Raw genomic sequence first — 21,762 nt, forward strand, 5'->3', positions numbered from 1 at the left:
CTTCTCATACCCTCCAGTGATCTGCCTAGACATGAAGGATGCTAGGGAAGTAAGAAAGGGACCAGAGGAGGGAGGGGATGAGGCCTGAGTCACCAAAGCTGGTGTCTTTGAGTTTTATTGGCAAAGGCTGTCCATTGTAGTGTGGGAGGTTAGACCAATAGATCTAGTGTTTGTGAAATAAAATTCATTATCTGGCCTCTCTAGAGAGATATGCAGCCCCCTCAAGAGAGCTGGGCTGAGGAAGGAGGCCATTGTCCCAGCCAGCCTCCCTACCCCCCCTCCCTGGGTTAATTAGTGCCATCGGTTCTGGGAACTCTGGGGCTTGTATGGGAGACAGCCCCCTGCTCGTGCAGTGTGTCCCATGGTGGTTGGCACTTGGCCTTCAGAACCGTGTGAACCTCCCGGCACCACAGGGTTTCAGTCTCTGGCTGCATGCATGGTGTGGACACGGCCGCAGGTCCATCTGTCAGAACCAGGGCCCAGCCTCATCTCTCAGCCAGGCTGGCCAGGATGCTAATGAGATTGTCCAGCCCCAGCAAATAGCCGTCCTCGCGGTTGCCCTCCTCCCAGGGCCGCCGGTGGTCCAGGGTCTGGCCGTCGGGGAGGGGCGTGGTCTTGCCGAAGTCAATGAGCCACACACCGGCGCGATGGCAGTGATCGTGCACGAAGAGCAGCGAACTGCCGATCACCTGTCGAGCCCCACATGGTCAGGCCACGCCCCTTTCCTGGAGAAGCCCCCCCATCCTAATCCTGCTGTAGCCCTCACAGACCACAACTCCCGCACCTGAGCCTACCCCTCTTACCTCGTGCCTCCTAAAGAACTCAGAGACCTCCAGGGTGTCCCGGATCTGCTGCAGGCGGTTCAGATACCTCCTCTGGAGAGAACAGGGTAGGAGAGGAAGGCAAATTAATTAAACACTAATTGAGCCTCTGCTAATATTAGGGGCCACGAAGCATACTTGGCATGGCAAATACCGCGGTGAGGAAGACACAGGCCCCCAGGTGGGATAAATGCTACGATGGGGGGGGGGGGGGGTGCGGATCACAGGCGAGGGAGTTAAACCGGATGACCTAGGGGCAACCCTCGTTTTCAGGTTTCCCCACCACCCCAGGGTTCTAGGATCCGGCGCTCACCAGCACTTCCGCATCCCCTTGCACAAACTCCTGGAAGACACGAATCACCTGCTCCCGGCTTCGCGTCGTCTTGAAGTCGGTGCTGCAGGAGCCATCAGCTTTCTGAAGGAGATGGGACAGGAAGGGTCAGGGTCCCCGTGTCTCTCCTCAGCTCAAGGGGAGAGGATCAGACTAGAGCAGCAATACCTCCCAGGACATTAGTTGCAGGGACCGCAGAAAGGCCGCCAGAGGGTGCCTCGTGGTGGGGGTCAACAACAGGGCAGATACCGCACGGCGGGGTTAGGGCTGAGGGAGGGACAGGGCTCTGCAAAACGAAGCGGGACTGGCCCACCTTGATGCCTTCGATGCGGAAGCCCAGTGTGGTGCTGGAACTGATGCCTTCTCGCCACTGCATGTAGCGTGGCTTGGTGACCGCGCGCTGCGCGTGCTCCTCCTCGGTAGGAGCCGCAGGGTCTACCGCCAGCATCTTCTTGTACATGTCCTTCCGCAGCTTAGGCCGCTCGCGGGCTTTGGTCAGCTCCTCTTCCAGGTAAGTCCTGCGGAGGCGCGGGCAGCGGCGGGGCGTAAGAGGGCGCACACCTGGACCCGGTCCAGGGCGGCTTTGGGCACCCGGGAGAGCGCTCATCCCCTCCCTGTGTGCGCGCCCAGCCAGGCATGACACGTGTACCTGACGCCCATCTTGCAGTCAAGTACGCAGGGCCCATCGAAGCCGTCGAGCAGGTCCTGTAACTGCAAGTAGCTCTCGCCGTCGCGCTCCACCACGCCGTGGAAGGCGGGCACGCAGCCGCGCAGCGCGTCCGCCATGAGCCGCGCCAGGCAGTAGCGCTCCGGCTCGGAGCTGCGCTTCAGTATCAGCCCGCTCGTGCCAGCCGCCTTGAAACTCCCTGCAGACTGGCACCAGTTAGCGCTGCCTGGTCCCTTCCTACTCCAGACACCCACCCACCTCACCGGCGCCTGCCCTGTGCTCACCCGTGTGCCCAGCCAGCTGCACCCAGGCATAGCGCCTCTTGAAAGGGCTCATGACGGGCAGATTCACCATGGTCCGGATCTTCTGCCAGTGGCTTTTCTGAAAGCGACACGGTCCAGCGTGCACGTTGGCGTCTCAGCAGTGCTTAAGCCCTCCCTCCTTTGGAATAGGGTCTCCTGCCCCAACCCACCGCAAGTAGCTAGGGCCCCACGATTCACTCACTCACTCAATCACTCACTCACTCACTCACTCACTCAAGGAAAGTTTATTGTGAGCCTATGTGGAGGACACTGAGATGGGCACAGGGTGATGGCAGATATCCAGCTTATGGACTGTACTGAAAACAGCCTTGAATTTAATACCAAAGGGCTCAGGTTTGCACCCCACTCCTGCTGCTCTGAGCTGTGTGAGCAGGTTACTAAAGTGCTCTGTCAAGGATTTAGAACTTTCCTGAGCTTGAACATCACCTGATGCTCACCCCGGTTAAAAAATGCAGACGCTCAGGTCTGCCCCAGGGGGAAATTCTAAGTAGGTCTGGGTGGAGCCAAAAATTTGCATTTCTAACATTGCCTCAGGAGATTCTGGGGCCTGAGAAACAGGCCTCTGAGTGTCAGTTTCTTCATCTGTAAAATGGGGAAATAATCACTCTCCCTGGGTTGTTATGAGTAGTAAATGAGGCTTGAGTGTAACAGGCTCCATCCTCCCCAGCCCCATTCCTTGGCATGAAGCAGAAACTGGACAAATTTGGATTCTTGTTTCGTTCACTTTGGACCATTGGTTACTCTCATTTAGGGAGACAAACATGGAAACAAACTTTTGCAAAGGCCCAGGACAGAGAGGCTAGCCTGGCAGGGCCTGGGAAAAGAATGGCTTAGGGCTCCCTGAGACCCTCTTGCTATTCCTGATGCCTTTTCACTCCTCACCAGTTGGCAAGGCTCGGGGCATCTTTGGTCTTGATCTAGACCCAGAAACCTGAGCCTTGAAAATGGGATGCAGAGCTGAGAGCCTATCATTTTAGATGAAACTGGGAAGGAAATGTAGATTTTGGTGTGCTTCTTGCCTCATGACCATGGCTTCTGGCCTCCACCCAATTCAGAGAGCAGCTCATACTCTGGACCTTTCCTTTTCCCACCCAAAACTCATCAGCCCTGTGTCCACCCTCTAAAGTACACAGGTTTGCTCATCCAAACTGTGTGTCTGCTGCCTCCTCTTAGGGGTACTTGGCTCAGAGGAGTTGCATATGTGTTGCAGGAGTTATAGGGCTGGAACACAGAAATACAGCCTCCCTGATCAGAGAGAGTTCCAAGAGGGAGAGGGAGAACTTGGCCTAAACAGGGGAAGTCTGCTGCTTTCCCATGGGGAGGAGATAGGGGTTAGTGACAGGGCACTGGAATCATGTGTTCTGTCACTTTTTAGCTGAGTGAACCAAAGTGAGGATTTCATCTGTGTGAGCCTGTTTCCTCTGGGAGGATAGAGCTGCTGCCATAACACGAGCCACCATTTACTGACCGCCTACTGCCTGCCAGGCGCTTCTCATCTTCCATCAGAAAGCACTGCTCCTACTTTCCTACTGAAGTCCCTACATGGCACACTAGGGTGTGATCACGTGTCCAACCCCCAGGGATCTGGGGGTGTAGCCAGAAGCAGCCCACTAGAAACATGACATCTCTTTCAAAACTCCTTTTTTTACTCTTTAAATACATGCAAGGTTTGCATTCTGCTGCATAATAAATCCAAGTTTTATTATAAAACTCTCCCACCTCCAAATCTTCAAGTAAAATTCCAGGAAGATGTATGCGCCATGTGTATTCAGTGGCACCGTCCTATACCCCCTTCTCCCACTCATGATTTTCAAATCATTCACATGCAAAGCAAGAGCATGGGGTGGTAGCATTATTGCCATTTTACAGAAGGAAATCAAGGCTCAAAGGAGTTAACATCCCCTCACTCCCTGCCTCCAGCCTCCCAGCTTCTGGCTGAAGTTCTCTACCAGCCCAACCTCCTCCCCCATGTCCCAATTACCCCATCAGGTTCCAAACTCCATTCTACCACCCCAATTCCCTTTGGGGGTCAAATGGGACCCTGCATGAGAAAGCGCTTTGTGTAAGATGAAGCAATCTGCAGCCACAAGGTGGGCTGTCTGCTCTCTGGGGAAACACTGAGATCTGCCTGCAAACTCCTCTCTGTTGGCTGGACATCTCTGTCTTCATCCAAAGGAATGGGTTTAATGGTATGGTTTCAGGCAGCTTTAGGGGCCTACTGACAGAAGCTTGGGGACAGTGGGGCCAGAATGGACTTGGAGGGTATATCTAGTTCTGTAGCCACCCCAGGGGAAGAGGGAGCCAGCCCTGGGTTAGGTGAGATGGGAGAACCACACCATCCCTTCTTTTGGGATTTTGTGAGAGCAGTGAGTGGGGATGGAAGGTGGGAGGTGGGCCCAGTAGAAGAAGATTTAGTGCCTGCAGTCCTGGGCTACTGTCACTTGATTGATGCATGATAACGCAGCACTGATTTGCTTCCAAGCTGAGGTAAAATGGGGTCATCACCTATTCTCCTCCAATTTTGTGAGGATCATATCAGCCAAGAGTAGCAGCAACTAAGGCTGGTTCCAGCCATGCAGGTTACAAGGGGGTTTCATCTGAACCCTCCCAGCCACTTCCTGAGGTTGGTAGGACAGAATTTAGCTCCCCTGCCAGTGAGGGATATGGTCAAACACGGAAGGAGTCTATGCAAGTATCAATGAACTCACCACCATCCATCTTAGGAAGCTGCCTCCTCCAGGGAACATAATGCAGATAAAAATGCATGTATTCAAAAAGGCTCCTGAAGAGTCATTCTTTAGTGGGTGGGTGGGAATTTTGGCACATGAACAACAGCAAGGAAGATATTTTTGAGCAGGTAAGGCTTTTATTATATGGATATCAAAAAGCAGATTTGTTATTTCTAGCTGGAAACAGGGCCAAAGCCCCAACCTTGGGTCCAGCCTACCCTCCATAGAAGTCTGGGAAACCAACTCACACCCATAGGCTGCCTGGGCATCTTGGGGCAAAAAAAAACCAGGAGAGCTGATTATGTGAAAGAGTCTTTGAGGAAGTCACAGGGGCACCTTCTGATCCATACCCCTGGGGCTAAACAGGGACCATCTCTCTCTGGGAAGGGTTTGGCTGGACATTAGCCTCAGACCCTCCTTTGTCCAAGCTCCATTTGGAAGCCCTGAGGACTCCTGCTTCTTACAGCACACCAGATACTCATCCCCATTCTTCCTGACTCTGGCTCTGGCTCCCTACCTCCAGCCATTCAGTCTTGGGCTGAAGCACTCTGCCAGCCCAACCCCCTCCTCATGTTCCCATTGCACTCCCTGTGGTGGTGGTGGTGGTGGTGGTGGTGGTGGTGGTGGTGGTGGTGGTGGGAGCAATCAGTTTAAATTTATAAAATGATTTGCACTAAGGTATAAGTGACCCACGACTTCACCCTCCCAGGGGCATTTGCTTTTTAAAAAGGAAGTCTGTTAACCTAAATTCTGCTCTATAATTAGTGAAAAGTGAAGTGTGGGAGTTCTGGGTCCAGGACAGGATGGCATCGAGGTCTCTTTACCCATCCTAGAGCACTGAAAGAGGAGAACCAAATGAACAGGAGCCAGATACCCTCCCTACAGCAACACCCCAAAACTGTTTTAAGAGGCAGGCAAGGCCTAAGAGGACAGTCATGCTGGCTGCTCTTGGGGATAGGCCCCCAACTCCTCTCCTGATCTGTCTGGGTTTCCCTGCCCGTGACTTTTCCCTCTTCCAGAAGAAAGGCCCCAGGAAGGAGGCAGGCTGCCCAGTCCCAGGATAGTACCCTGCCGGAGCCCAGCTCCAGGCTCTGGGCAGGCTGTGTGGTGCTCCTAGGAGCTGGGGAAAGATGTGTCAGGCAGAGGCAAAGTGGAGACTTTCAGGGCCGCCTCTTGCTTCCAGCTATACCATTATCTACCCATACCCTAGTGTCAGGGCCTGGCAAGCTGGGAGCTCCCGAGCTCTGCTGCAGGACCCTTCTCCCGGCGCATCCTTCACCGTCAGCCAACCGATGGCCTCAGCTTCCTGACCAGGGAAGCCCTGAAGGCAGCCTAGGCGGGCACTCTGTGCCGCTCCCCGACCGGCTGTGAGGCAAAGTCCGCGCTTGGCCCTTCCACGCGGGCGCAGGCAGCCTCTGTCAACACCTACTGGCTTATCTGCCGCCTCCGTGGCTGTTTGCCTTCGGGGAGGCCCCGGCGGGCTGGGGGTTGGGAAGGCCTGGGAGACGCAGCCTTGGAGCTGTAAGGGCCCGCAGCGGCCTTCTGCTCCAGCTCCTGGCTGCGCCGATAGAAGGCGAAGCTCGGCGAGGGAGAGGCCGGCCGAAGACGCCTAGGGCACGGCTGCAGCTGGTCTTCGGAGTCTTGACCCCAGGCGGGGTGCCTATGTTGCAGGCAGGATTGGGCCCCGGGCCCTCCTCCGACTGTAGGCGGAAGAGGGAAACAGGGGCGGGGGCGGGGGCGGGGGGGGGGGGGAGGCTTCCCTCCTGGCGTCCTTTCTCCTGATCCCGCCTCTCCGCTGTCAGAGATCTGACCCGGGGAACGGTGCACCCAGAACTACTGCTCCGGATTTCGGAGGAGGTAGGAAAGGAGTCCTCTCACTGCCCCACATTCCACGGCTTTGGAGATTCCTCGATGGCACCCGCATCCCTCTGTGAGCCAGGGTTGTACTAGGAATGATCACGGATCAGGGAGGGGTATCTTTTTCATCCGCGGAGGAGAGAGGGACTCCCCGCACCCTACACCTGACTGCGGCGGGGTGTGCGCGTGTGTGCGCGTTTGTGTGTTCCTGCTCTATGAGACTTTTCCCTCTTGTACCTTACAAACCACGCTGCCTTCTGGAGAATGTACGTCTCAGCGGGTAACTGATTCACAGATCCATTGCAAGTCGTTACAGGGTCTCCTCCGCCTCATCCAGTCCGAACGAGCGGCGAAGCCCGGGTTCAGCAGGCAGAGGCCGCGCCTCTGGGCTCTCCCCACCGCGCCCAGTGTCCGCCGCTCTCACCGCCCTTCTGGGCAGGCTCGGAACCACCAGAGCCTGCGGGACGCCCTTCGCCTCTCCCTCCACTCCAGGGACACTTGCATAACGTGGATGTAGAGCAACTCCTTCGCGTTGACCGCGGGTAGTTATTTAAAGTATTTGGCCTTGGTTAAAACGAGGGGGTCAAGATGGCTATCCCGGGCGCCGCACACCCCTGAGGGGCAGGCATGGGAATGACTTCGCTGCACCCTGGCCGGGGTTATCTGAGGGTCAAACCTGGCACCGGAACAGCCAGGTTACCGGAGTAGGGACTAGCAGGCGGATCCCGCTTTTCAGCCTCAGTTTACCTCCTCCCGGCTTTCCTTAGGAGCAGGAAACCCGGGGAGGGCTGCGTCCCACTCCCTACCGGAGCCCCCAGCCCCAAGCCCCTCCCTTCTCTGCGTCCACATCTTGTGCGGGCGCCGGGAGCAGACGGCGGCGGTTCCCGAGCAGAGCCTGGAGCGCCTCTCCACTCCCACTCAGGAGAGGGAAACCGTGGCAACGGCGGGGGGTGGGGCCGCCGCGCGGGAGAGGGGGTGGGGAGAGAGGGAGACTCCTTCACCCGTCTCTCTTCGAGAGTTCGCGGGGCAAGACCAAGCCCCTCCGATCCCTCAGCCCCACTTCGCAGCCAGCAAGTCACGATCTCCACCTCCGCCCTACCCGGTGCTCGCGACCGGTCGCAGACTCCTCCTCCCTCTCTTTCTTAGACGCCCCAGGGCTCGGGCAGCGACCCGCAGGTGGAAGCCGGGTGAAAACTGCCAAGGAGGGAGGTCAGCCCAGCGCGTCCTTGAGAACCCCATGCTCCTGCTAAGCAGGACCCCAGGCGGAGGGAGCTTAGCGCAGAAGTCGGCGCTCAGCCAGGTCAGAGCTGGGTCCGCCGCACGCAGCCCCCGCGCCCCGCGCTGGCCCCGCCCCCGCGGCCCATACCTGACCCACGTCCTCGCTGGCTTCCAGCTGCACGTTGCCGCGGCTCCGGCTTTCGCTGTCGCTCAGCAGATCGTCCTCTGAGTCCTCGGGCAGCGACGAGGAGCCAGTTGAGGAGAGCGACGAGGTGGAGAGGCGGCGCGGCTGCTGCAGGTGTGAGGAGCCCACGGCCGGGAGCCAGCCACCCTCCGGCTCCGGTGGCCCCGGGCTGGTCGGGGGTACGTCCGGCTCCTCGGCTGTCACAGTCAGCTGCGGGATCACCGGGGCAGGGGGAGCCCGCGGAAGCCCGTTCGGGACCTGTCCCCCACGCCTTTTGGCCCCGCGGGCCCGGGGCTCCCCTGCGGCGGCGGCGGCAGCGACCGCCGCGCAGCGCGCCTCGAAGAGCAGGCGCAGCTCCCCGACACTCCGGCGCGGGGCCCGCTCCAACCCCGGGCTGCAGGGCCCCGCGCCCCCCGGCCGCGCCATGCTCGTCGGGCCCCCGGGCAGGGTCATTTCCCCGCACGCGAGCCTCAGCGAAGCCCACCAGCCCGCGGCGCAGCGAGGACTGGAGACGCTCAGCGCCCCCGGCGCGAGACTGCCCCGAGGCGGAGCCTGCGCGGCTGCCCGCCTGGGCCCCGCCTCGGCCGCGCCCCCCGCCCACTCCTTTCACTTTCAGAGAAAGCGCGGGCCTCCAAGGGCTCCCTGTTGCTCCTCCAGGTGACCGGGAAGCTCAGACCTCGTGGACACAAAGTCAGGGCCTGGCCTTCGCAGCCTCTCTGTCCCCGCTCTCGAAGAGACCGGAGGGGTCGCTCCGCCCCCGGGCCCTACTGCCTTGGAGCTGGTCCTGCTCTCGCTCTCCTACCCAGTCCCTCCGGCTCCTTTCCACGATCCATCCTGGGCCAAGGATTCCTGGTCTCCGGGCTTTCCTTCAGCATGGAATGCAAGGCCATCAGCTTCCTGGGGAAGCCTCACCCCAGGGCGTGCGCCCAAGTGGGGACTCTGTCCTGGGCAAGACCTGAGGCTTCCTCCCCCCAAGCTCCCCACTTCTCAGCTGGCAGAGAACAAGGTCAGGGGGGCGGGGCCTGAATCTCGCGGCGAGTCCTGGCGCAGTCCTGGGCAGCATCCCTTGGCTACTGGCTGGCGGGGGCTGTGGCCTTCTGATTCCTTTTTCTGTGGAATTCGGAGCGTGGAGTCTGCTGTGTGATCCTAAGCAAGTCATTTCACCTCCTTGAACTGTTGATTCTTTTCCGCAGGGTTGTCGTCTACCTCACAGGATTTCTATGAGAATAAAATAAAATGAAAGATGTAAAATCTATACAATATGAGAATAGTTTTAGTGTGGGTGGTAGGAAGAGCCAGTCTCAGGTTCATCACACTCTAGATGTGATCTTTGACGTCTCTTCCCTTTGTAAATTTAGGAAAACCTCACCTGACCCAGAGTTGTGGCTGTGACAGGGGAAGAGAGTCACGACGCTGGCTCATCCGTGGCATCGTGGTGCAGTATTTGGCCACTTCACAAGTTAGTGGTCGGCTGAACTGCAGGGCTGCTTTAAGTAGAGTTTGTATTTCACAGCATTTCTTGTCTTCCCCCAAAATGCCACCGGGGAGGATCCCTCCTCAGGTGCCTCGTGCCTCAGGGTTGTTGGGGACCCTGTGGGGCAGGATGCCCCAGAAGGATTGCCTCTGATGCTGATGAAAGCCAAAAGAAGCTCTCCTTCCCCTCATCTCCCTTCAGCTAGATTCAAGGATGGCCCAGGAGGAGACAAAAGGAGGGTTCAGAGAGAGAAAATGGGAAGCTTCAGAGCAAAAAGGAGAAGGTCCTGGGGGAATTGATGAAGAAAGTAAAAGTGTGGAAGGATGAGTGGAGGGGAAGGAGAGAAAGAAGGAAATACAGGAGTTTGACTATTCAGAGAACCTGGGAAATGGCATGGCTACTTTCTCTGGGCACAGAGATCTAGAGGAGCCTGGATGTGTGTGAAGGGTGTACTCTAGAGCTTGGTGGCTCAAAAGCCATGTCTCCTGCACTCACTTCCCTCTTTCGGGGCTACTTGGTCTCTGGTGGCACTGGTACTGCCCTCAGAGTAGGGGCAGGCTGGGGGCAAACCCAGGATGGGGAGAGTCAACAAGGAGTCGCCAGAACTGAAAAGGTGGGAGGGAAATGAGAGGAGGGAACATGCACTGTGCACCTGTCAATGTTTGTGATATATATATATATATATATATATATATATATATATATATATATATATATATAAACGACAATGTTGGAAGCACAAGCAAGCCAGGAGCTGGCTGCCAAGAGAAAACTCAAGGGAAATTCTTTTTCTTCTTCTATTAGGCACTTGTCCTAAGCCCAGAAACCAAAGAAGAGCTCTTTGCCATATTTTCTAAGTATCCCTCAGTGGAAAGGTAAGGGCAAACTTGGGAATGGGTATTGAAATGAGAGCTAATTTCATAGACTTTTTAGAAAATGTTTATTTATTTATTTAGAGAGAGGAGGGAGCAGAGAGAGGGGAAGAGAAAGAATCCCAAGCAGGCTCCCTGCTGTTAGCAGGAAGCCCAATGCAGGGCTTGACCTCACAAACAATGAGATCATGACTGAGAGTCAGCAGCTGCTTAACCAACTGAGCCACTCAGGGGCCCCAATTTCATAGACTTTTAGAGTGGGAAGGACCTTTAGGTGCATCCTGTTCTCCTCACAACACAGGAGAAGTAACAAAGGAGTTAAATGGCTCAACCCAGGAGGTTACAGTCTTTGCACAAGGCCACACAGCTAGTTGGTGGAAAAGCCAGAGAGTCTTGGCTAGATCCACTGACTTCTATTCCTGTGCCGTGCATACTTTCTTTTATTAGCATCTTATAGTTCAGTCTCTAGTTCCTTATCTGAGGAAGGCAGAGTCTGCCTCCACCTACTACAGGCAGAAAGCATAGGGGCACATACTGGGGCAGAGCCGGGGGTCCCAATATAGCAGTGGGACAAGTCAGGGGGTCTCATGTTGTCTTAGTTGAGCCAGGAATGACCTTTCAAATCCTGGAATCATGTTGTTTGTGCCTCAGTTTCCACAGTTCTTGAAGCTGTGAGTAGATGGCTACGCGTAGAGTGCTGTGGAGAAAATCAGACTACTATATAGATGGAGGAAAGGCCTCTTGTGTGTTGCAAAAATGGGAAACGGGGGCATACAGGAATGTTGCAAGGTTTTGATGGACATGAGGTGGCTAATCTGAGATAGGCCATGTGCGTCTCTCTGCCTTATTCACAAGGCCAGCTATGTGTCTGATGAGAAAACTGATCTCTCTTCTTCTGTGGCATCTCAGTTCAGGGATCCTCCTGTACCCTTGAGGCCTTCTCTCTAGAGTGTCTGAGTCTTCACTCCTCTCCATGGCTTTCGGGATTTATCAGGCCTGGGAGCTACATCCCTCCTAGGCAGTAAAGACAGTGGGCACAAAGCTGGGAAAGGGGGAGGCCTGGAAAATAGGGTGTGTGAGGTGAGGGTTTTCTGGAGGCTTGGTTTCATTCCCCAACCTGCCTTATTTAGCTCTGCCCCTCTCTCCCCACCCTGAGGGGCAGGAGTAAAGTCACTGCTCGCCATTCCCTGCCAGGCACAGGACTAATTTCTTCTTCCCAAGAGCCACAAGCGGGCCCTTTCACCTGAGGGAGAAAGGACAGAGCACTGCCTTTGCTTTGAGGGACCTTGAAAGCTTCCCTAGAGAAAGCAGAGCCTCTATAGTGTGTGCATGTGTGTGTCTGTGTCTGTGTGTTGGGGGCAGGGTGGTGGCAAATCTTCCTCTGGACCAAGTGATACAGGTTCTTATTCTGGTCAACAACTCCTAGATGTGCTCTGTGAGAACTGGTGTCCTCCAAGGGACTTCCTGACCCCAAGATTCCAATATTTTGTGACAATACCTGTGATGCATTCATTGATTCACAGAGAAAACAAACTTCCCTTGAGCAGTTTCCTCAAACCAGGCACTGTGCTAGGTGAAAAGGATACAAGGAGTAGTTCCTATAATGACCTCCCTTCATTATATGGAATGGTGGTGTATCATTTTACACTTGTCTTCTGGAGAAAGGAAACCAGAAAGGACCCATCAGAAAACAGGCCCCAGGGTGCTATATGGCTCTTTTTCCAAGGGGCTGTCACTAAGACCTTGCCCTTTCAGGGGCTCCATGCATCCCAACCATTCCCCATCCTGGTCGGTCTGGGGCCCATCTCCGCCCAGAACAAACTAGAGAGGGCGCTGGAGGACTGGCCAAAGCCAGGGCCAATGGCACCTTGAGGGTGGGGTTAGAATTGGAGGTCTCCTTCCTCCTGGGAAGAGGAGTGAATGGCTGTTTTCACCTGACAGCCCCAGACCCTTTTCTTTGAGAAGGTTTCTCTTCCTTCCCCGTGCAATCTTTGACCTCATTATGGATAGACCTGATGGGAATATTCTGGGATTTCGAGCTAGGCTAGTTTAGCAGGGCTAGGGATCCAGCAGCCTTTGCTGACCCTTCACCATCTGAATCACTCTGGTTTAAAACAAACAAAATGTGTCACCGCGCCTGTGTATGCGCAATAAGAACATTTTCTCTCCTGACACACTTCAGAAACAAGGTTTCCCATCCCTCCCAGGAGCCTGTGTTCCTGTGGTTCTCCCTCCTCCCTCTCTTCATAACTCAGAACCCGCAGGATCTCTCCCGCGGCCTAGTGGAGGCAGAGGGGACCGAGAGCATATGAGGTCAGGGATGCGGCTGCCGGTCGGTCGAAGGAACTGCTCTGAGAATGCTGTGGGTGCCCGTCGGTCGGCCTCTGTCCCCGAGGTGCCCCGCAGGACATCTCCCTGAATCTTGTGCCCGAGGGCGTGGGTGCCTCCCCTAATTCCATTGGTGACCTCTCTGCAGCCTGACTTCCACCCCTGGTGCTAGGCGGCCGACTCCACAAGGCATCCGGTGGCCGGACAAAAAGAGCCACCGGGAAGTCGCGCGCAGGCCCCAAGACGCGGGTGTTGAAAGCCGAGGCCCCGCTCCCAAACCCGGGATGTCGCCGGGAAGCGCATCCTGCTGGCGTCCACGGCTGGAGGTGCGCGCGCACGTGCGGGCAGCCGGCCCCAGTGGGCGAGCCCAAGTCAAGGGTGTTGGCTCGTCCGGGCTGGGCGGCACACTAGCCCTGGGGTGAACGGGCCTACCTGCCGCAGCCGCGTTTCTCGCTGGCTTTGGTCGAGTCCCAAAGGACTGGGCGCTGCGGTCCGGGGACAGGATGGGAGGGACAGGTGGGATCGAATGCCCCAGAACGCGTCGGCTCCGCTGGACATCCGCTTGCCCCCCTTCCCTCCACCACATTTACTGGGCGTTACCTAAGTGCCAGGTGGCGCTGGGTGCTGCGGATATGCGGCAGACCCAAGTAGCTAACAGGCTCAGGGTGGGGACTCATAAATTATTACCTGGTGAGTGCTGCTCTAGGGAGAGCCAGTAGAAGGTGCTCCCAAACCAGATTGGGAGGGGAGATCAAGGAAGGCTTCCAGGAGGAGGTGACCTTTCGGCTGAGCTCTGTAGGGTGAGGAGGTGTTCTCCAAGGAAAATCAGTGGAGATAGACCAGTGCATTCCAGGTGAGAGGTGAATGTGTCTGCGGCTGAGCAAGACCTGGTCTCCGCCTACACTTTCTTTTTTTCTTTTTTAATAGTTTATTGTCAAGTTAACTAACATACAGTGTATATACAGTGTAGTCTTGGCTTCGGGAATAGATTCCTGTGATTCATCACTTACATACAACACCCAGTGCTCATCCCAATAAGTGCCCTCCTCAATGCCCATCACCCGTTTTCCTAGCCTCCCCCCCACCTCTTACACCCATCAACCCTCAGTTTATTCTCTGTATTTAAGAGTGTCTTATAGTTTGCCTCCCTCTCTGTTTGTTAACTTATTTTTCCTTCCCTTCCCCTATGGTCTTCAGTTAAGTTTCTCAAATTCCACATATGAGTGGAAACACGTATCTGTCTTTCTCTGACTTATTTCACTTAACAAAATACACTTCAGTTCTATCCACATTGTTGCAAATGGCAAGATCTCATTCTTTTTCACCAGGGGTAGTATTCCATTGTGTGTATGTATGTATATACACATACCACATCTTCTTTATCCATTCATCAGTTGATGGACATTTGGGCTCTTTCCATAATGTGGCTATTGTTGATAGCGATGCTATAAACTTTGGGATACTTGTGCCCATATGAATCAGCACTCCTGTATCCTTTGGATAAATTTCTAGTAGTGCTATTGCTGGGCCGTAGCGTAGTTCTATTTTTAATTTTTTTTTTTTTTGAGGAACCTCTACACTGTTTTCCAGAGGGGCTGCACCAGTTTGCATTCCCACCAAAGTGCAAGAGTGTTCCCCTTTCTCCACACCCTTGCCAACATCTGTTGCTTCCTGAGTTGTTGATTTTAGCCACTATGACCAGTGTGAGGTATCTCAATGTGATTTTGATTTGTATTTCCCTGATGATGCGATGAGCAATGTTGAGCATCTTTTCATGTGTCTGTTCTGCATGCACTTTTCAAACCAGGGTCACTGACAGCTGAAAAAGAAAAAAAATTCCTTTGATATTTTAAAGAAGGTATCCAGATAGTCCTTGTGGGAAAGATCAGAACATTTTCTTAGTCATCTTTACACATATTTTCCAGTTTGGTACTGCTTGTATGTTTTAATTACTCTTGGTGGTGGTGAGTAGGTCAAGCCTCACAATCTTTGAGATTGCTGGGGTGGTGGTGAGGTGGGAGTCTTCTGAGCCACTTTCAGACTGTCCATTCTGGAGAGAACATAAGCAGCAAGGGCAGGCCAAAAAGCAGCTCTGCTTCCCTGGACTTTCCCCAGACCCGCTCCAGTGTCCACGCTCGTAATCTCAACCTGAAAGCAGAATTTCTTGACCCTGGAGGTGGTTGCTGCCAGGAGTTCCTGAACTAAGTGCTTCAGCTTCTGGCGGTTCTGCTGCCCCCCACTCTGCCTGGTTTCCTACAGCTTCTACCTTGTCCCTCAACTCACTGCCCACTCTATCCCAACCCCCTGCCCCCGCCACTCTGCCCCTGAAGTCTCTCCTCCCAAGAACAGTGGCCTCTGCTCTAACAACAGCATTATTGAACCCCTTCTGGGGAAAGGTACACTTAATCTTTAAGACCACTCTGACGGATCTTACGTTGTAAAGATGGGAGATTTGTGGCTCAGAGGAGTTAACCAGCTCAGGCCTAGGTAGTAAGTGGCAGAGCAGGGATATGAACCCTGTACTGAGCCTGCAATGTCCTGTGGCTCCTGGCTCTCCTTTGGGTCCAGAGCACCATCTGGAATCCCTAGATGTGCCTATGCTGCGGTAGCTGAGCCCCCACGCAGAGCCAAGAAACACCAGCTCCAGGTTCTGCTCAGCCAGGACTGGGGCTGGCCTGGGGAACCCTGCAGAGAAGGCAGGCTACCCCTTGGCCCTCTTTCAGTGCTGCTGTTCCCTCCAGCCCCCCAACACTTTCCTCCTCAAGGGAGCTCAGAGGCCCTCAGTGGTCAGTGAAGTCACGCAAAAACTCCATGCTGGGGGTTGATGGTTTCCTAGTTCCCAAGAGGTGCTGGACACTGCCACCTAGGATTACCCAAGGAAAGCTGCCCACACCAAGGCCAGAAGATGAAGTTGACTGACCCTGCACCTCTTTCCCTTCCACATCTTTCTGCCTATGGCAGCTTCCTTTCTGCCCTCAGGTATGCCTGCCCCAAGGCACTGCATCCTGGGAGACGCAGATAGGGCTGTTTTCTGCTCAGAATCCCTGCTCTCTAGGGCCTAGCTAGCCCACTGCTGCCAGCACTCAGGTAGTGGGAGTGTTGATGAGTTGGGAGAAAACCTCATTGGGCACAGCTGCTGGGCTAGCCCTAGGGACCCACCTCTCCCAATACCAGAGGCAGGCTTGGACTGGGATCCTACCATTGATTGTCACCTCACACCTTCCCGTCTATAAAGGGAAATAGATGATCCAGGATTTTGCTTCCTAAAGCATGGCCAGAAAGTTTTGAGACATATCCTCAGCGAATGGGGGAGTGGAGGCGTTCCAGATCTCCCTAGCTTGGGGGATCGATGAAAGGCTATCAGTATTTTCTCCATGGTCACCAGTCCCTGGGTTCCCTCTGCACACTCATGATAGGCAGGAGACAGCATAGCAAAGGCCAACTGAAAGCTTGGAAGCACCAGCCTCTCACTAGGGCTAGGCAGTGTTATCAGGGCCCTACCTAGTTCTGTTAAAGGTTGCTGGTATCTTCCAAGATAGGAAGTAAACCAGGCCAAGTGGAGGGCTCCCTGGCTGTAGACAACTACCATACTAGAGAAGCTTCTGGGTAACCAGGTTGCTAAAGAGTTGAAAGCAGTCACTTTCACTTTTGGGGGGTGTTAGGCTAAGAGAAGGGGAAGGAGGGAAACCAAGCAAAAGAGAGGCTTTCTTGGACTTTGAAAACGTGACTTTGAGAGTTGCCACTGAGGATGCAATCCTTGGATTAATTCCGATCCCCTTGTTAAAACAGGGTGTAAAGTTTATTTACAAATATCTGTACAGTTTGAGTGACAGCTCGGGACTTCACAGAAACAGAACAAAAGCATTCTTTCTGAAGGGAAGTTGCAGGCAGACTTTCCCTGCACCTGTCAGAAGCAAGACAGACAAACAGACCTATACATCATGAGCCAGGCATATGGACATTGGCCTTTTTGCCTCTTGGAAGGAAGTGAAAAATGTGTTAAACAGCCTTAGGTGCCGCACCCTTCAACACTGAAACCACATGGAGTGGGGGAGGTGTGGAGTAGGGAGCCATGGCAGCAACTCCCCAGTGTAAGAAATACCTCAAGTGAACAGCCAAGAAGCCCAGCTGGGGGTGGGGGTGTGGGGGCTGTGGAGGAGGGGTGTGTAATAAAGCCAACATCTTCTGCCTGGTCAAGATCTTGGTTCAGAGGCCCTGCCTCAGTGGAGATTGGAGACAAATTCTCAGTCCTGATTCCAATCACCAAGGAGACGACTCAGGTGATAAATTGGTTGGCTTCTCTCCTCGCTGTGTTTTGGCATCTCAGAACGAAACTTTTGGCAGCTGTGTGTGGGGAGGTAGTGGCAAAGTGGCTACAGTGTGATGCAGTTTTAATAAAAATTTTATTACACAGCCATAATGTAATCGACACTTCTCCAAATCCAAATGATACTAAATACAGATCTACATGGTGGATCAGAATGACTCCAGCAAATTATATGGATTCTATAATTTCATGTTTTTTAAAACCAGAAAGAAAAAACAGTCCAGGTTTGTCATGATAGGAGAGGTCCCAGCAGCTTCCAGGGCTCTGCCGGAGTCTGGGCAATGTTTAGCAGTCTGTGATTCCACATTTACACAACAGTCTATAAAGGGTTTCGGTCAATGGACTATTCAAGTATATATGATTTTAATGAGTCCACTGCCCACCTTAGCCCAACCGAACTGCGTCACAGCTACCACAGAGCTATGTTACAGTCACAGTTTACCAATTTTACAGTCACAATACTTTTAAAAAACCATCCGTTGCTGTTTTTTTAAAATAAAAAAAGTGTAAACTAAGTTAAAGCAACACCGAGGCTCTACTAAACCCAGAAGAGTCACCAAGTTCATTTTGTATGTTTAAATACAACTTAAGTCCATGATTTCCCATCATCCCACTTCCTTACAGAAAAGTAGGGTGATGAAGTACAAAGCAGAGCTTCTAAATTCCTCTCCCTCTTGTGGGACTCAGCAGCTCTCAGCTGTTTCTTTAGCTTAGTTCTTGGTATATATAGTCAGCTGTACTTTGTTCTGAAAAGATTTGTTAAATGCCACTTTTATTTACACTTGGAGCTTTACACCTGAGAATGATTATCAAGCAGTCAGCTTATCTCTTTTCAAACATTTCATAAAGACATACACACTTCTTTGCTGGCCTCACCCTAGCTGCACAACAATATATATGCTTACCATATATATATGTATACACACACACAAAACTGCACATGCTTGTAACATTTGCAACCTAAATCTTTTTGTGTTCGTTCTCTCCACATTCACGTTGAATACTTTCTCTTAAAAAACAAAACATTATTCTTTCCGAAAGAGCAAAACAGAATCACTAGGAAGAGACAAGAACATGGGGTGGGAAAAAGACACTCTATGTTCAGCCGAGAAGCTGTAGGCTGTACCCATGGGTTGAGCAAGACACCTGCACTGCCTTCTCTGCTACCTGGCCGTGGGCTTCCCTCCCACCTGCCAGGACACAGCCTACAGGGCAGGGGGCAAACTGGGGTGTTTTCTCTGAGGTGGGGGAGGTGGGGGGTGGGGAGAGGATGTGGGGGAGGATATGTTACACAGCTACAGCAGTCAGGCCTGTTTAGTAAGAAGAATCACATTTAATGAGTTTCTTTCTTGCAGTTTCAGATGCTCATGTACAGCTGAAAAAAATCTGAAACAGCTATAGACCCATGACAGACTGATACAAAGAGTACTGCATTTTAAAAAAATGATAAAAAAATCCACGCACTTACAGACACACACAAACACACACGTACGTACACACACACACACACACACTCTCTCTCTCTCTCAAACAGCCCCCCCTCCCTCCCCACAAATGTACACTTTTTGGAAACTAAATTGGATTTGAAAACCTCTCTTCTGCAGAGATGGGAAGAAGAGAAAGATGAGGAGAGAGGGAGGAGGGCTGCAGGTGCCCAGTCCCCACTCCCTCCACAAGTGTCCGGTGCCAAATGTTCAATGGTTGGGTCCAAGGCAGCCCGCGGAGGAGGCCGCCCAGTGCTGCTGCTGTTGCCCCCAGGGGCTACAGCAAGAATCCCAGCTCCACGCTAATACTGAATGTGTGCAGAGTGGCCAATGAACTGTGCTGTTTTTTTTTTAAAAAAAAAAAAAAAAAAAAAAGGCAAACACAAATCTAAAGACATGGATAAAACCCAAGAGAGCCCAGGCCCACACTGGGTGAGAGGCCTGGGGGGTTGGTGGGAGATGGTGCAGACAAGGGAGGTCTATACAGCAAATGGTTTATATTACAGATGACTGGCAGTTTAGAGTCTCTTCCCAGTTCTACTGCTGCTCCAGCCCAAAGAGGGCAAATCAAAGGAAAAGAGGAAAGGTGGGACACTGTGATGGGGCATGCAGGGTCAGAAGCAGCAGGCTGGGTGCGCTCAAATAAGCCCTCGCCGTTTTTTGTAGTCTTCCAAGTTTAGAGATCTCCTTGGAGCCCCATCTTTGGCTGGTGGAGCCTTGGAGGTGATGGCCAAAGCCTTTGACTCTGTGGGAAAGAAGAGCAAATTGGCATCTGAGGCGCCTACGAAGTCCTTTGAGTCTCCTGCTTCACTCCTTCCAGTCGGGTTGACTGTCCCTGCTCCCTCTCAAAACATGCCCACAGCCCCGCTTACTCTGGCCTCTATAAATAATGATGAGTAGACACCTGCACTTCTTCCCTAAAATCAGGCCTCCCCACTGACCGAGAGAGCCATGTTGCCATCTGGTCCTCAGCCATCACCACTCCCCCCACCTGTACCTACCTGAGCTGGGAACTTGTAAATCAATCTTCACATCGAAATCATGTACTTTGAACAAATCTTCTGAGAGGTCACTGGCTGACTTAGAATTCAAATCTTTATCCTTTCCCTGACCCTGCAATGTGAAGAGAAAAACTAACTATAAAAGCATAAATACAAGAGGACTTCAAGAAGCAGCGGCCACTAATAGTAAAAAAAAAAAAAAAAAAAAAAAAAAAGCTAAGGCCCTTTTCTGATTCCTTCCCTCAGAGGGAGGACAGGAGAGGCCACTAAGGTGGTTTCTTTTCTGAAGCCTGAAAGAGGAGAGGGAAGGCTCATGTCTGTGGTGTGGGGCAGAAAGGGTGGGCTTAAGACAATAAGTTACTTTCTGACCCAAGATTTCAGGAATTCCTGGGACAGTGTGCACTCCACAGGAAAAGACCTAACTTAGGCAAAAATCTGCTTCTAAATTGGCAGTTTCTCTGCTTAACATTCTAGTTTTCTTTTTTTAAAAATTTCTTTAAAGTTTATTTATTTATTTTGAGAGAGCGAGCCAGTGTGAGAGGGGCAGAGAGAGACAGGGAGAGAAAGAATCCCAAGCAGGCTCCACACTATGAGCCTAGAGCCCAACTCAGGGCTTGAACTCATGAACCATTACATCATGATCTGAGCCGAAACCAAGAGTTGGACGCTTAACCAACTGAGCCATCCAGGTGCCCCTGACATTCAGTTTTCAAAGAGCTTTCACCTTTACAAAGGTCTGATGCTTATGTGTCATCAGTTCCTCCCAGTACCCTGCGGAGCAGCAGGATATAGAGTATTATCCCCATTTTACATAGGAGAAAATGTGGCTCAGAGGGCTAGATGTCAGTTGCCTAAAGCTGTAATCAAGGCCTTAGTTAAGTAGTGGTGTTGGGTTTAGCACTTAGGTTGTCTGACTAAAATTCAGTAGCTGTTTATTACATTTGTAAACAATCAGGATGGGGAAAGGGCTGCAAGTGAAAGGCTATGTTCCTCCAGGTGGGAGAGATCAGGCCCCAACGAAGCCAAGCGTCTAGCCCACAGGACAGTGCTGCACTTGCCTTGCTCATTTCCTTTGGAGCATCTGGTAACACTCCAGAACCGTATTTTGCATTCAGCTGGGCCAATATGGCAGCTTGAACAGCCGGGTCTCTGGACTGAGAGAGAAAATCAAGTTATTTTAGAGATTTAAAGCTCACAGAGTCCTACCCGCCGACCACCACTAACATCACAAGCACCACAGTGGACCCATCAGCAGCTCAGTGGGGTTTTCCTCAAGGCAGCAAAAAAGAGGCAATTAAAAGCTTTGAAGCCCAGCCCAGGCCAGCCTGGCCCTAGGTGGCCCAGCCCACACATTCCTAACGTCTGCCACATTGGTAAACCCACCCTGCCAAAGAGGGGTTAGTCCAGACGTTTCTACAAATCCATGCCAGGTTTTCACTACCTATAGGTCCTATAGCAAGATAAAAAAAAAAAAAAAAAAAAAAAAAAAAGAGAGAGATAGCCAGACCCAAGAGTTTGAGGCAAGCAAATCCCACTAAGACAACATTATTTTTAACTTCCTTATTAATCTCCTAATGGAATTCATTTTATGTCCTAGAATCTAGGTCCTGACTAAAAACGTCCTCTTTAGGCACTCACATTAGAAACGATGGTAGGTTTGCACTGCCGCCTGGTAAAGGGATCCATCTGTTGGTTTTTCATGTTGTGACTTTCAGCCTGAAACAGAGAGCATGCGTTACAGGACTGCGTCTCCTTCCCCGCCTTCACTTATCCTAGCTTACACATACGTAACAGTCTTTGCAAGAGCTTAAAAGAGTCAAAGTCACGTATCATCCTCTTCTCTTCAAGAACACCAGACCAGATATGGGAGCAACAACAAAAGAACAAAACTGGAAACCGAGAAAGACGAACACCTGTGGAGCAGAATCTATGGGATGGGGAGGGATAAGAAGGGCAGAAGAATGCTGCTTTTCACTATAAATCAATACATCTTATGGGTCTATGTGTGCACACAAACACGTGGATGTGAAGAGTACATGTTACTTCAATAATTAAAAAAATTAACTGGAGCAAGATGTATAGAAGATTTCATATCATTTTATTAATTAAAATGTCTTCAGGGATCCAAATAAAGTTGTTTACTCAC

General features: G+C 52.4%; 2 protein-coding genes and 1 long non-coding RNA gene across 5 annotated transcripts in view; 1 reads left to right on the forward strand and 2 right to left on the reverse strand.

Moving 5' to 3' along the window:
• Nucleotides 1–99: 99 nt before the first annotated feature.
• Nucleotides 100–8,643, reverse strand: ITPKA (inositol-trisphosphate 3-kinase A). Its single transcript, XM_019442503.2, has 7 exons — nucleotides 8,095–8,643; nucleotides 2,104–2,200; nucleotides 1,802–2,018; nucleotides 1,466–1,670; nucleotides 1,135–1,236; nucleotides 804–875; nucleotides 100–689 (listed from the first exon to the last, which is right to left on the reverse strand). Exons 1-7 carry the CDS (start codon nucleotides 8,581–8,583, stop codon nucleotides 486–488), a joined length of 1,386 nt encoding a protein of 461 aa, XP_019298048.1. The 5' UTR covers nucleotides 8,584–8,643; the 3' UTR covers nucleotides 100–485.
• LOC109263124 (uncharacterized) lies at nucleotides 6,600–21,761 on the forward strand. Of its 3 annotated transcripts, XR_002078078.2 has the most exons (4): nucleotides 8,196–8,309; nucleotides 8,788–9,887; nucleotides 10,409–10,479; nucleotides 21,332–21,761. It is a non-coding gene; the product is annotated as an uncharacterized LOC109263124 (long non-coding RNA). The 3 variants fall into 3 exon arrangements; XR_002078077.2 differs by lacking the exons at nucleotides 8,196–8,309; nucleotides 8,788–9,887 and adding an exon at nucleotides 6,600–7,270; XR_002078079.2 differs by lacking the exons at nucleotides 8,196–8,309; nucleotides 8,788–9,887 and adding an exon at nucleotides 6,600–7,270 and having other exon boundaries at nucleotides 21,465–21,761.
• The window catches only part of RTF1 (RTF1 homolog, Paf1/RNA polymerase II complex component), a 50,926-nt gene continuing 46,352 nt past the window's right edge, over nucleotides 17,189–21,762 (reverse strand). Inside the window, exons 15-18 of the mRNA XM_019442502.2 lie at nucleotides 21,255–21,332; nucleotides 20,675–20,770; nucleotides 19,617–19,728; nucleotides 17,189–19,360 (exon numbers count right to left, since the gene is read on the reverse strand). Coding sequence (XP_019298047.1) covers nucleotides 19,254–19,360; nucleotides 19,617–19,728; nucleotides 20,675–20,770; nucleotides 21,255–21,332 — 393 coding nt within the window. The 3' untranslated portion in view covers nucleotides 17,189–19,253. The remainder of the gene's footprint in view (nucleotides 19,361–19,616; nucleotides 19,729–20,674; nucleotides 20,771–21,254; nucleotides 21,333–21,762) is intronic.

Source organism: Panthera pardus, unplaced genomic scaffold (genome assembly GCF_024362965.1).
Source record: "Panthera pardus isolate Hobbes unplaced genomic scaffold, ASM2436296v1 HiC_scaffold_24, whole genome shotgun sequence".
Lineage (NCBI taxonomy): Eukaryota > Metazoa > Chordata > Mammalia > Carnivora > Felidae > Panthera > Panthera pardus.